This window comes from Natator depressus, chromosome 5 (assembly GCF_965152275.1).
Source record: "Natator depressus isolate rNatDep1 chromosome 5, rNatDep2.hap1, whole genome shotgun sequence".
NCBI classification, from domain to species: domain Eukaryota; kingdom Metazoa; phylum Chordata; order Testudines; family Cheloniidae; genus Natator; species Natator depressus.
The window spans coordinates 118,483,620-118,498,418 of NC_134238.1; the positions used below are offsets into that span (position 1 = coordinate 118,483,620).

The following is a 14,799-nucleotide window of genomic DNA, read 5'->3' on the forward strand; positions in this document are numbered from 1 at the left end:
AAGTGTAGCGGAGTCTGGGAAATCGAAGTAGCTAGTGTGAAAAAAGTCAAAGATAAGTTGGAGACAGAGTGTTATGGGAAAGTAAGAATCAGCAAGGACATGAGCCAAGGTTATGGTATGGTGATGTTTTTGTTACAACTATTTTGAGCAAGGTTTTAAAAGTGTTTTTAAGAACTGTAAATGTTTTATTAAAATGCTGTCTATATTGATGGAATGGGAAAGACTTTGGTGCAGATGTTAATTTAAATAATGTGTAATGTAAAAAGCCAATAAGAAATGGTGGAAACGTAATTGTGGTAAAGGACAGTTTAATATTAATTAGTATTATGATGGGGTATAAAAAGAATAGTTTTGTTAAACTGGAGAAAACTTCAATTAACATCCAAAGGGTATAGTTAGATCCCAGGCTGTACTTTACTCTGTTGTCAGTGGACAGATCACGCATTGATACATCATTTCATCATCTAGTGTCAGTGTAATTGCACTATTGTGTAATGTGACAAAGTTCCTCCTCTGCCTTGGTGGGTCCTGCGCTTTTTGGCAGATTTGCTCACCTCAGAGGTTCACGGCAGCCCTCAGTTTGGCCACATTTGCTAGAGGCTCAAACCTGCCATTCACTCAGCTAACCTCATCACTGGCCAGCATGGGGGAAACAGAGAACAAGCTCCGCAGTCTCTGTTGTCCCACCTAGTGGGTCGGGGACAGGCCAGATCCCTTTCCAAAATAGACCTTCCCTTCTGGTGTTTCTCACAGACCAGGTCAATTCCTCCTGTGTCCAATCAGGAGATGGGGGGAACCCGGGCCCGCCCTCCACACAGGGTTCCAGCCCAGGGCCCTGTGGATAGCAGCTGTCTACAATGTCTCCTGTATCAGCTGCGTGACATCTACAACTCCCTGGGCTACTTTCCCATTGCCTTCCCCCCAGCACCTTCTTTATCCTCACCACAAGACCTTCCTCCTGAAGCCTGATCATGCTTGTACTCCTCAGTCCTCCAGCAGCACGCCTTCTCACTCCCTGCTCCTTGCACCCCACTCGTCCGGGTCTGTCACAGTGAGTAGTAATTGTATGCCTGTTTGTTTAACTAATCATAATTTTAAATAAAGTTTGGTTGTGTCATTTATAGTGTTGCCGAGTTGTCCTCTACTAAATAAATTTCCTGTGACCAACCTAGAGGCTCGACCCTGAAAACTAAGTTGGGTTTTATTGCACCCTCATCTTTAACAACTTAATATTAAGTGGGCATATTTCAACCTAAAGATTACAGCAGCAATTTTTGTTGCCATCCAATATCTGGGGTAAGCGCTGCCAGCAGCAGCCTCTGCTCAAAGGGTTGTATAGGCCTTGGACTGGCTGCCTTTGAAGTGCTGAGAGGCCTCAGGGACCTTGTGGGAAATTTCCTTGGAGCGGGGTACATCATTCCAAACCTGGTTGCAGCTTGCTTACTTTTAAAACACAAATATATGGCCAGATGCTCTATTCCAGTGATTCTGGAACAGAGGCACTAATTGGGAAGTATCTCTGCTTAGAGTAACAAACAGCCATGAGAAGAGCTTCTCCCTTATAATTCCATGGAAACCGCATTGTAAGTAAAATGTGGGACTGGGACTCCAGGCTTGTCAACATGAGGGATTTTTTGCACTGCATTGTAGCTACACACTGGGGTTAGTTCCCAGGTATGGATGTTCTGCACTGGTGTTAAGGGGGTGGGGGAGGATACTGGTGTTAATTACCTTGGTTTCAAGCCCTGCTTTAAGATGATGCAAAAATGCCTAGACAAGCTCACTGTAGGGGTGAAGCAGGCGTGGGACTAGTTTGGAAGGAGGCAGGACCAGGGCATGGTTGGCTTCATCAGCATTCTCCCTGCTCAGTTCTGTGAGATAGATGACCTGTCAGCAGTCTCTTGCACTGCATCACTCTCCACACGTTGTCTTAAAGAGCCAGGGGAAGTGGGGAGAAGGGGCTGAGGCATTTTACAAAAGTTGACTCTTCCCCAATATAGCATGTTTATCGGTCTGACAATTCTGTTCTTTACTATAGTTTCAACCAATTTACCAGGTACTGAAGTTAGGCTTATTGGCCCATAATTGCCAGAATCGCCTCTGGATCTTTTTTCCTGCAAGTTCAGAAGCCCAGCACCTTACTCTCAGGAGCAAACCCAGGCCCCCCACTGAAATGATCAAGGAAACTCAAGAGTTTAAATGTATAGCTTCTAGGCCCTTATTTGCCTTTGTGTGTGTGTAAAGAACAATGTAGTTCTTTTTAATTAATTCATGAGATATGGAAACAAATTATAGAAAGGCAGTATGTGAAAGTGGAAAAGTTTTTATTTATCTTAATTTACATCTAAGAATAGACATTTTTCCTTGTAATTCTCCAGATTAAGTAACTAACTTGTTTGGTAAAATGTTTAAAAAAAACCCTTTTAATAAACATGCAAAAACTTTAACCTAATAACTTCTCAATATATGAAAATGACCAGAGAATTGGGTCAGAAATACTTATAAAATTTAAAATGGCTCCCTTGAAACTTTTCACTAATTTAAAAAAATATCTGTAGTAAGACTCTCCATTTAATTCAAAAGAATTTAAGACGAGTTTGCCCATCACTTCTTCCAGGGGCTTTTTCAAATGTTAGTCGCCTTTTTTTGAGCTGTGGTACTTGTGCAAAGCCTAAACGTATGAAAGAAAGCGGGGAAATAAGAAAGGAGTGAATAACTACAAAACAATGTCCTAGTTGTGTAGACTTGGCGATGCTTTTCTCAGTAGTAATAGCAGGCTGTAGCTTTTCATAGCGTGCTACTGTACAAAGAATGACAAGATTGTAACCAGCCTGAGATCTGTACAGATTACTATTTTTAGAATAAATTCCATTAACTGAAGTATATGCACAAACATCTTGTGACTTTAAACTGGGAATTAATTTACAAAAGCAATCTGTGATATACTTAAGGACTGCAACACTTTGGCATGCTTTCAATGTTTCTTTATATTAGATGAGTAGTACATTTGAGACTCTTCAATAAATGTGTAATTAGAAATTTTTCATCAGGGACACACTGTTAATGTTCTCAAGTTAAAAATGTCTACACTTAAAAATTACAAATAATTTTAAAAGCAAAATATTTGAAAATTTGTTCCTTAATCTTGCGTAAGTCTTTTGTACAGGATTCTGTTTGTCCCTAGCAATACATAATATGGAAAAACAAACAAAAAAAAAAACTTAACTAGGAACTTCATCTGTTACAGAAGAAAAAAACTTGGTGCATTGACCCTAAGTGTTTTTAGATTTAATAAAACTTTATCTTCCCACACTGATTTTTTAAGGCCTATTTTGACTTTGTAGGAGCTTCTGAAATATGGAAGTTGCATGACATTTTTCTTTAATGGGGCAATGCTTTGTGAGCTAGTCTTTGTTTTATTTTTGCTCATGAACAGTGAATTAAAAATAACTTTTTCTGCCAAGAGCCAAGACAAAACCACGGCTCATCTCCCCCTCTTGCTTTAATCAAGTTTCATTATTTTATGTATGGATTTGATATGACAGTTCTTGGTATTACACAAATCTGTTCAACTGGAGATCAGTGCTTTTCAGGACAGTGGGATACCTGGAGGCACGTCATTGGTTCCTACAGAACTGGTTTACTGGAGTTAAAACTTTCTCTTCTGACTAGACAATTTCTTTTACAGTTACTGAAGTACTGCTAACCACCACGCTGTACATCAGACTTACCCAGGGAGAGAGGAGTAGCAGCAGATTTGTTTACAACTTCCTTATAATCACCTTAATTCCCAAAGATTGAGAAATAAAAGCAGTGTACCACATTTCAAATAACTTTTCCCCTGTTCACTGCCAGCTTGCCTTAACCACCCCATGAACAAGATATCAATTAGTTACTCAGGTTTTCATAGATGATTTCGGTGTAATTACTTAGGTATCTCATCAGCTTCACTGGACAATGAAGAGATCAAAATGTAAAATAATTGTAATCAGTTATTACATTTATGAATACTGCAGGACCTCTCCTTGCCCCTGAATGTATTAGGAATATGTCTGGGACTAAATTTTCAAAAATTAGGGGTTAATAAAGAAAGTCACATGCATGCGTGCATCCATATTTAAACACACAATGGTCTCATTTGTGCACACAAAGCTGCCAATTCACATATAACAAAACTGATTTAGCTAGTCATTAGTTTGCATGAGGACTTAACCAGGTTCGTCCAAGAATCTCAGCTTTGGTGTTTTTTTTTAAATTTGGCCCATAATATCAAAATTAGATTGTAATTATCATTAATGGGCCAGATTTTGCCACCCTTCCTACTTGGGATTTATTTTGCAAGTTGTCTTATTGATTTCACTCTGAGTAAGGGTGGCAGAGAGAATAACTGAAGAGGAGAGGCATAATTTTTAAAAGGTTCTGTGGCGCATGGTACAATGAGAGTTACTGATAGAGATCAGTAATTACTATTAATTATTACTTTTAAAATGCCATGGATATGCATTACACTTTACAAAAGAGAGAGACCATGCCTTAAAGAACTTACCATCTAAAATGAGAAAATAAACAGGAGAAGATGGCACACCCAAGGAGGGGATGGGAAGAAGAACAGAGTGAAGACAATAAGGATATGAAGTCTCTTCTGTGAGTAATGTATGTCTTCAGGGTTAACAGGGTATTTTAATATTAATACATACATTAAATTTCATTGAAGAAGTGGGTTTTCAAAAGCACTCAAGAACAGAGAAGGGGTAGGTGCAGGAGGCAAAGCTAAGAAGGGGGCTTCAAGCACAGGATGCTGCAAAAAATAGATGTCATAACAAATATATGTCAGAGAACACAAAGTGTCTGGGTGAAATCCTGACCCCACTGAAGTCAGTGGCAAAACTCCCATTCACTTTAATGTGCTCAGGATTTTGCCTTCTGTGGCTGCTAAATTTAACACTACGGGTGAAAACAATTTCAGCCCTGTGGTTGTCTTTGTCCTAGGTCTATGTTTATTAAAAAAAATTGTCAACATTTCTAAAAATAATTTGAGTAAGTTTATTAAATGAATTTCAAACACAGGTCATGGGAATAAGTAGAAGTTTTGTGAAATCTGAGCACTAGTGCTTTTTCAATATTTTGTCAAAAGAAAAAAAAAGTCATGATAATTTAAAAAAAAACTATTCCCCATTAGAGTCAAAAATGCACATATTTAAAATGCTAGGAACTCCTGCTTGCATTAAAAATACAAATAATATTTAGAATTTTCTACTAATTAGCTAATTAAAATGAAAGACCAACTGATCTGTTGATTTGAAAACTATTTTAAAGAAAAATCTGTGACCTAGTCTTCCAGATAGTCTGATTTTTAGTTTAATTAGAGATTAATCTCAGCACTTGTGTGTGATTTTACCATACCTGTTAAAACATCCTTTTCTGTTAAGTTTGATAATGATGCACTGGGCCTTCTCTTTCCTGAAAACTCTCCAGCTATTTGGTGAAAATTCAGACTACGGTATTCATCTGGGTTTGCAACTGAATCACAGAGCCGGAGGTCAGGTGCAAATGAATCCAATGCATGGCTGGATGGATATTCACTCCAAAGTGTCTCCTCAACCTGAGCTTCTGGACAGCTATATGCCAAGCCTCCAAATTCTCCTTGAAAATTCTTAGAGCTTTGCTGGAATGGAAAGTCATTAAATAAATCTTTTTTAGAGACAAGATACTGTGCATGTTTGGAAGCCTAATCAGAGTTCTAATGCAGCATGAGAGGTGGTCTTTGTACATCAAGTAAATTCTTCTTGATGCAGGGGTTCTCAAACATTTTTTGCTGGGACCCCCTTTGAAAGTATTTCAGGCTGTGACGACCCCCTCTAATAAAGTGCTGACCTGACACCCTCCGCCCCAATACCATGCCACACTTACTTCTGCACTCCTGCTGGCGGTAGCACTGCCTTCAGAGCTGGGCACCTGGTCAGGAACTGTCACTCTCCAGTTGCTCAGCTCTGAAGGCAGCACAGAAGTAAGGGTGGCAATACTGTGACCCGCCCCCCCTACAATAGGCTTGCGACACCCTTTTGGGTCAGGACCCCCAGTTTGAGAAATGCTTCATTAGACAATACTCCCGCCTTCCCACAGAGAATGTATCTACTAGAGAGGATTATATTTCTCTATGTATATGCTGTACATCTTTGTGTTCCCTTCATGCATTAAAGTAGAGCCTAGAACCTACTATTGACTACATCAGGAGCAGAATCAGCCCCTTGATCCCTGAGAATTCACTATAACTGAGCACTTGAGGCTTCAAAATATAAAACAAACATATGGTGCCTTCTAAAATGGTAAATAAGGATTTAACTGCATCTTTCTGAATGATCAGCTGTAACATTTTCTGAACAGTCATCTTAATTGAGCAATAAAGCTAGGTTTCATTTGCAATTTCACTTAAGATCATTCAAGTATTATAAGGAACTGATTGATTTTGATCTTTTTCTTTTTTGAAAATGTATCCTTCTTAATTCCATCCAGGTTCTTGTAAATGTCTAATACCTTAAGATTTCTTCAGATTCTTTTTACCAAGGACACTCTCTTTACCTTGAGAACACAAAGCCCAGCTTTTTCAAACTGTTTTTCTCGGTCCTTGAATTCCTGACAGTATAAGTCTGCTTCTGAGATCTGGTAATGCATTTTGGTATCCCTTGTCTTGTCTCGGAGTTTTTCTGGAGGATAATTAGTTTCCAGTCGGCCTAGACACAAGTAACAGGATATAATAATAATAATAATATAAGATTTTCAGATTGTTAAACTCACCCCAAGTGCAGCAAAGTCAGTGGAGGAGGAAGTTAATATTTTATTTTAGTTGCTTAGTTAAGAGAGAGGAGTGTTACATATTCTCCAAAGCAAGTTGTTTGGGTCATCTCGGTCCAGGCTCCTCCTTTACAGGGTCTTTTGATGAGGGCAGTGATGACTTAAGAATTCTACTGAGGGAGGTTGGGATACTCTTTTTTTCTTTTGTGCTGTAAGGATTAACTGCTTATTGCCAGTAAGTATCAGAGTAACAGCCGTGTTAGTCTGTATTCGCAAAAAGAAAAGGAGTACTTGTGGCACCTTAGAGACTAACCAATTTATTTGAGCATAAGCTTTCGTGAGCTACAGCTCACTTCATCGGATACTGCATCCGATGAAATGAGCTGTAGCTCACGAAAGCTTATGCTCAAATAAATTGGTTAGTCTCTAAGGTGCCACAAGTACTCCTTTTCTTTTTGCCAGTAAGTAGTGAGTTTACTGTTAAATTAGATTTACTTTTAAGATTTCTGTTTTAAAAAACCATCAAGGACATTTGGGGCCTGATACAGAGCTCGCAGAAGTAATTGGAAAGGCTTCCGCTGAGTTCAGTGAACTTTGGATATGGACACTACAGGAGGGGTTCTCAACCTTTTTCCTTCTGAGGCCCAACCCACCCGCAACAGGCTACAAAAACTCCACAGCCCACCTGTGCCACAATTATAACTGGTTTTTCTGCATATAAAAGCCAGGGCTGGCGATAGGGGGCAGCAAGCAGGGCAATTGCCTGGGGCCCCTGCCGCAGGCGCACCTGCAAAGCTACATTGCTCAGGCTTCAGCTCTGGGTGGCAGGGCTCAGGGCCCTGGGCTTCAACCCCCATGTGGTGGGGCTTCGGCTTTCTGCCCTGGGTCCCCAGCGAGTCTAACGCTGGCCCTGCTTGGCGGACCCCCTGAAACCAGCTCGTGGCCCCCTAGGGGACCCTAGACCCATGGTTGAGAACCATTGCACTACAGCACCTTTCTGCACTCTTGTACATTTAAATAAAGTAACTATCTGCCCAGATCTAGAAATTCTTTAACTGATTCAAATTTGCTAAGGACTTTACAGCTTACATTTACATTTGCTGAATATATTATGTCTGTTAAATTAAATTCTACCAAAGGAACTAATGAAAAAAGTCAGAAACAGAAGAGACACAGGATGTATCATCTTCACTGTGTATCTATCTTTCATACCATGGAGCCCATTTTAAATGACCATCCAAATGACCAGGAAAAATGGTTGCCTAATAAGGGTGGCTTTTAACTACAAGCCAAATAAAACTGACCTGGAAAACAGGGATCTTTCAAAGACAGGAAGTTGCCCATTGAGGTGGTCTTTGGTACTGGTTTCAAATTAATTATTGTAACTCCACTGAAATCAATTAATTGACTTAATTGACTTCAGTAATTTTTATATTGACGTCACAGGGCTTGATTCACTCCCACCAGAGCAAGTCTCTCTGTGGAACCCTGATAGCAGTAGGTATGCCAGGAGGGGAGTTGCAACAAGCTACTTATAAAGTATGCAGGACCAGCTCAGAAAGGATATGCACTGATTCCACACATTTTCTAGGTAGCCACAGCTGTCTGAGCCTTCAGGCTGCCTTTCCTAGTGGAACCCCCAGAGTGAGGGCTGGCAGCACAATCACGTCTGCCTCCAACAGCATGGCTAGCCCAGTAGGGTAAACTGCAACCCCCTGGAATCTTGCACAGTAAATCAACTGAAGTCAACAAACTAACACACAGTCTTTCAAGGCTTTCCATAGTGCCCATTACCATAGTATCTAAGCACATGGATTAATCTGACCCTATTGTATATTCTTCATACATATACACTGAAATACGAGCTCATCTAAATATGGATAACACTCATACGTAGAATCATAGGACTGGAAGGGACCTCAGGAGGTCATTTAGTCCAGTCCCCTCCACTCATGGCAAGATTAAGTATTATCAAGACCACCTCGACAGATGTTTGTCTAACCTGCTCTTAAAAATCTCCAATGATGGAGGTTCCACAACCTCCCTAGGCAATTTATTCCAGTTCTTAATCACACTGACAGTTAGGAAGTTTTTCCTAATGTCCAACCTAAACCTCCCTTGCTGCAATTTAAGCCCATTGCTTCTTCTCCTATCCTCATAGGTTAAGGAGAACAATTTGTCTCTCTCCTCCTTGTAACAATCTTTTATGTATTTGAAAATGGTTATCTTGTCCCCTCTGTCTTCTCTTTTCCAGACTAAACAAACCGACTAAACAAAGATTGAAGTTTAGTCAATCTTCCCTCATAGGTCATGTTTTCTAGACCTTTAATCATTTTTGTTGCTCTTCTCTGGACTTTTTCCAATTTGTCCACAACTTTTCTGAAATGTGGTGCCTAGAACTGGACACAATACTCCAGTTGAGGCCTAATCAGCATGGACTAGAGTGAAAAATTACTTCTCATGTCTTGCTTACAACACTCCTGCTAATACATCCCAGAATGATGTTTGCTTTTTTTTGCAACAGTGTTACACTGTTGATTCATATTTAGCTTATGGTCCACTATGATCCCCAAATCCCTTTCCGCAGTACGCCTTCCTAGGCAATCATTTCCCATTTTGTATGTGCAACTGATTGTTCCTTCCTCAGTGGAGTACTTTGCATTTGTCCTTATTGAATTTAATCCTGCTAACTTCATACCATTTCTCCAGTTTGTCCAGATCATTTTGAATTTTAATTCTATCCTCCAAAGCACTTGCAACCCCTCCCAGGTTGGTATTGTCTGCAAACTTTATAAGTGTACTCTCTATGCCATTATCTAAATCATTGATGAAGAGATTGAACAGAACCGGACCCAGAACCAATCCCTGAGGGACTCCACTCGTTATGCCCTTCCAGCATGACTGTGAACGACTGATAACTACTCTCTGGGAATGACTTTCCAGCCAGTTATGCATCCACCTTATAGTAGCTCCATCTAGGTTGCATTTCCCTAGTTTGATAATGAGAAGGTCATGCAAGACAGTATCAAAAGTTTTACTAAAGTAAAGATATACCGCGTCTACTGCTTCCCCCCTATCTACAGGGCTTGTTACCCTGTCAAAGAAAGCTAACAGGTTGATATGACACAATTTGTTCTTGACAAATCCATGCTGACTGTTACTTATCACATTATCTTCTAGATGTTTGCAAATTGATTGCTTAATTATTTGCTCCATTATCTTTCCGGGTACAGAAGTTAAGATGACTGGTCTGTAATTCCCTGGGTTGTCCTTATTTCCCTTTTTATAGATTGGCACTATATTCCCTGCTTCATATTTGTTTTTATTCTCTTAACTTCACTGACCCTCTGACTGCAGCAGTTCCTCTTGTTTGACTCTATTATTCTCTTGCACATAACACAGTAAGTTTTCGATCACAAACACTGCATCAATTATGGCACCAGGGGGACCTTTAATCTCTAATCTTGCTTTTCCATCAACCACTTCTTCCAATATGGATATACCGAAACGCTGCAGATGAGAAAGTTCTGCATGCTCTCTTTTGCTAAGGTTAAAAATGTGACTGTTTTCTATAACAATAAGGTGACTTTCCTGGACTTGCATTATGTCTTCAATCCATATTTTTGCTGCTTCCAGTTTTTCATAGCAGTTCCCAATAAGTTCAATGGCTGGTCCAGTTTTTCGATTCTCTATTTCAGCTTGTCTGTCGGAGCGTGACCCTGTAAGAAGTACAGTTTATACAAGTACAGTCGGTAGACTGAAAAGTTCACAAGTGCTGTCACAAATCTCTATATGCAACCTTCAGACTCTGCAGCACAAGGAACCTTACTGTCCTTCTGGTACGTTCAGAATGGGGATATTATGACAGGCACTAAGGGGTAGATTTTTAAAGATACAAATGGCAGTTGGGCATCTAACTCCCATTAACTTTCAATTTTGCCTTTGAAAATCTCCCCATAAGGGCCTAATTCTCATTGATTTAAGTGGGACCAGGATTTGCCCCTAGTAATAATAAATACAGTTCCAATCCAGATGTATAAACATCATTATATTTTGAAGTCAAATTAAATGGTAGTTGTTCTTCTGTGAACCATTTAGAAACTTGTTCTTAATTTTCATGTTTTCCCACATTCTTCTAATGGGTGGTTTAAGCAGAAGTTGCTATTTCAGGAGATACTGGAGATAATGAAATTAAATATTTACACAGACTGAAAATGTTAATGTTGCTTTTAAGTCTCTAGTTAGGACCGTTTTTGTGTTAAGAGAATACATTGTAGTTCTCGGGGGAAAATGAAGGAGAGGACATTGTCCTATTTACAAAGAAGCCCTTTTTTAAAATCCCTGATGGTGTTTGGCTCTGGATAAATGAGTACCTTTTGCATTTTAAGTACATCTGTGTTCTCCCTGTGTTTTTTTTTTTGAAGTAGGATGTAAAATCAATGTGTTTCACTCACACTGGCTTTGCATTGGCTAACTAGAATATGTTTTAAATGACAACAAACTCAGCTTGATATAAAGAGTCCACTGATGGAAATGGTAAGGGGCTGGAGTGCTGCCCGCAATAATTTGAACACTGGAGACACAATGCAAACACAACTCCCACGTCTGCAAGGAGGGAAGGAATGTTACCCATCACACCATCCTCACCTTCCTTGAACTGAAATTTTACCCTTTCGCGCCAGGGGCCCAGTCACATGAAGTACTTTGTGCCGTCAACTCCCACTGATTGCAGTTGGTAGTGATGGCCCTAACCAAAAGTTGAACAAAACTGTGCTGCAAATTTAAAGTGGTAACTAAAGACAGGGCACTGCCTATTGTGGGTGAGGTTTTTACTGTGTTAATTAACCTTATACGATAAGCTCTGGAACTCTGTAGTAGCTACAATGCACTCAGCCAGGGTCCCCCCCAAGTTTAATTTATTTTTTTTAAAGTTAGAGTCAGGTGCACTAAACTTCTGGGCCTGGTTCTAGGAAAACTCTGAGAAAACCCCCCCAACAACTTTTATCGCCACCAGGTTGAATAGGGACAGCTGTGTTCATGTCCTCTCAGCAGCTGGCATCTGATAAAGCTGTCTATTATAACCTAGCCGGGTTTTCTCTCAAATCAACTAATTATGATGATTTTCACAAGGACCCCTTTCAGATTAATTAGAAACTACAACACAGGGGACGATTCAGCCCTGGATTACGTCTGCTTCCAATAGCATAACCCAGAGATATGTGCAGCAGGGGACACCTTCCCTCCCTCCTTCCCTCAGAGGTGGGGTGTTGCAGTGGGTGAATCAAGCCCCACCGTACCTAAAAAAGGGTTTTGTTGGTCTCTCTCTTGATTTGAACTGGTGAAAGTTTATTTTTGTTCACTGGATCAGTGACAATTAACTAGGCTGAGGAGGGAACTGGTTAGATAATTTCATGGCCACTAACTAGACTTGTAGCCACAATATACACAAGGGTGATTAAAACTTGTGCTTCAGGGTCAGAAAGGAACTCCTCTTGCCCCAGAAAAGGCACTGCACAATTATTGGAGCTCAGAAGGGTCATCTTCCTCTGAAGCATCAACTACCCAAAGATTGCTAGGGGAAGCAAGGACCTGAGCCTGGTGTGACAAATCCTGTTTGCATAAGCTGGAAAAAAGGTGCCAAAGCACAACAGTTAGAACCTTCTTTATCATACCCATTAGCTCCTTAAATAGAAGAAACTGGGATGCAGATGATTGATTAGAGAAAATAATTGATAACTGTCATAGTTTAGCTTCCTCCAGTCTGTATTCACAGTTAAGAAATCCTCCTTTTGAGCTACCAAACCCTAAGATCAGTTCTATTCTCAGCATTCACACATAACTCCTGATAACATCAATGTGAATGCCGTGGGTCTTTCAAGGGGCAAAAGACTGCAAAGTGTCTGAAGAGTTGAATAGTTAGCTCAACAGTTACATTTTTGTTTACATGAATGAGAATCTGATAAAAGTCAAAAGCAATCTAATTAAATAGTATCATAACACTAAAACAAGTTTTGCAAAACACAACTTTAGAAGAGGTAACACATTTTCCCCATTATACCCAAACCAGTCTTGTCTTTTTCTCCCTCTTATCACCCAGTTTGACAGGCAATGAAACAGAATAAAAAAATTAAATGCAGAGCTCCTGTGTGATGGTTTCATCCCCAGATAATAGATGTTTATTAGGAGAATATAATTTTCAGAACCTTATTCATCCTTTGTGCTTCTTACTTACCCAAATAATCCCTTTTGTTGCATTCCGTGTCTTCTATCAGTTTGTTTTTTGCTGAATCTAACTTGGTTTGGAAAGCCTTGAAAAAGAAAGATTTAGAATCAGTTCACAGCCAGCTATGTATCAAACCACTAACAAGTGAACAGAGTCTGTCTCTCCAGATTTCTGTTAGGTAAGCAATTTTAGTCAGTCTTTTTTCATACAGGGCCTAATGGTGGTTTCCTGTGCCAAGCCTGGTTCCAGGGTTTTGTACAGGGACATGGATGGCATCCTCTCCAATTCCATCTGCAGGTAGTATGTGGGGAACTCAGGCAGCCAGGCTATGGCAGCTATTACAGCTTATGGGCAGGAGTAGAAGCTGCCCATAAGCTGCTCTCTTCTGCTTGCGGATTTATGCTGATGGATCCATGCTGTGCATTGATGCACTGACTATCCCGCTACCTAACTCACAGTCACAAAGCTCCTCTCCATAGCCTCATGTGGAAAGCCACTGAGGTGCACTGCTCTGTGCTGTGCAGTGGGTTTGGGCTTCCTGCAGATTGGTGTCCCCTGAGCAATGAAAATACAACACTCATGTTGTTTTTTAGCCTTGAAGGCCTGTGGCGGGGAGAGGACAGGCTTTGGCACGTTAGTGAAACAACTGGCAGTGTGAGCATGTGGTCCAAGGAAACAGAGACAAATTACAACCAAATATAATTTGTCAGAGTTCTGGCATATGGAAAAATGATAAAAATAATCTTCAGACAAATACTGAAAAAAGTACATTGTAAATTAATACTACACTAGAAAATAAGATTTTACACTGAACTATACTGACAAAAAGGTGAAGAAACTGCACAGCAGGTCCACAGCATAGATGAACAAAAGTCAATTAATTAAAATTGGAAATTCTTATTGTAAATACTTCTAAAACGGAGGGGCAACGTCAGAGTTTACATGCAAGGTGCTGTCAGCTACATGTCAACGAGAGGGCGTAAGTTGGTTTATTTGAACCTAGGAGTCAAAATGGATGTAACCTACACATCAATGGCATGGAAGAGCTGGTGTATCAGGAAAAGCAACTAACTCGGAGGAGGAAGGAGGCAGGAGTGGCTACACCTTTTTTCTGTCCTTCATCATGTAAGTTATACTCACACTCCCTTACACCCAGTTACTGATACCACATTACATTTCACATCTGAATTTGATAGCCTTTCAGAGCAGAAGCAAGAGCATAATGTTACCTTTTTGCCAGTCCACACTCTATTGCTCTGTATGTTACTTTTGCTGCAGTATACAGGCTCACTCCTCACCTGCTGAAGTCAGTGGGAGTTTTGGGTTCAGAGAGAAAACGATCAAACCTTATGTTTTTATACTAAATGGATACCTAACACAGCCATATATAAATCACGTGGGCCAAATTCTCTGCTGGCATAAACTGGTACTGTTCCATTGAAATCACCAACAGAGAATTTGGCCTCCTGTCTACAGCCTTTTCTACCATGGAAGGCCAAGCCCTTTGTGACAAGACATTGCCACGGGAGATGATGTGACAGAATTTGCTAAATGCATTTCCTGTGGCTTAACTTCAGTAGAAAGTCCCCACTAAGTGGGGAGCAGCACCTTCACTGTATGCTCCCTACCAGCCCCAGGACATACACCAGAGGCTTGCTATCCATTTTTACAAATGTTATGTCTAGTTTGGTATATGAAGTACTTTAGCTTGTAGCAATACACAGAAACTTTCTTCATGGCTATTGTGGCTTCTTCTACTAATTTATAGTTAATGCTAAATGTTT

General features: G+C 40.2%; 1 protein-coding gene across 1 annotated transcript in view; it reads right to left on the reverse strand.

Moving 5' to 3' along the window:
• Nucleotides 1–2,576: 2,576 nt before the first annotated feature.
• The window catches only part of SHOC1 (shortage in chiasmata 1), a 63,954-nt gene continuing 51,731 nt past the window's right edge, over nucleotides 2,577–14,799 (reverse strand). Inside the window, exons 24-29 of the mRNA XM_074953515.1 lie at nucleotides 13,025–13,100; nucleotides 10,137–10,511; nucleotides 6,580–6,731; nucleotides 5,399–5,665; nucleotide 4,315; nucleotides 2,577–2,671 (exon numbers count right to left, since the gene is read on the reverse strand). Coding sequence (XP_074809616.1) covers nucleotides 2,577–2,671; nucleotide 4,315; nucleotides 5,399–5,665; nucleotides 6,580–6,731; nucleotides 10,137–10,511; nucleotides 13,025–13,100 — 966 coding nt within the window. The remainder of the gene's footprint in view (nucleotides 2,672–4,314; nucleotides 4,316–5,398; nucleotides 5,666–6,579; nucleotides 6,732–10,136; nucleotides 10,512–13,024; nucleotides 13,101–14,799) is intronic.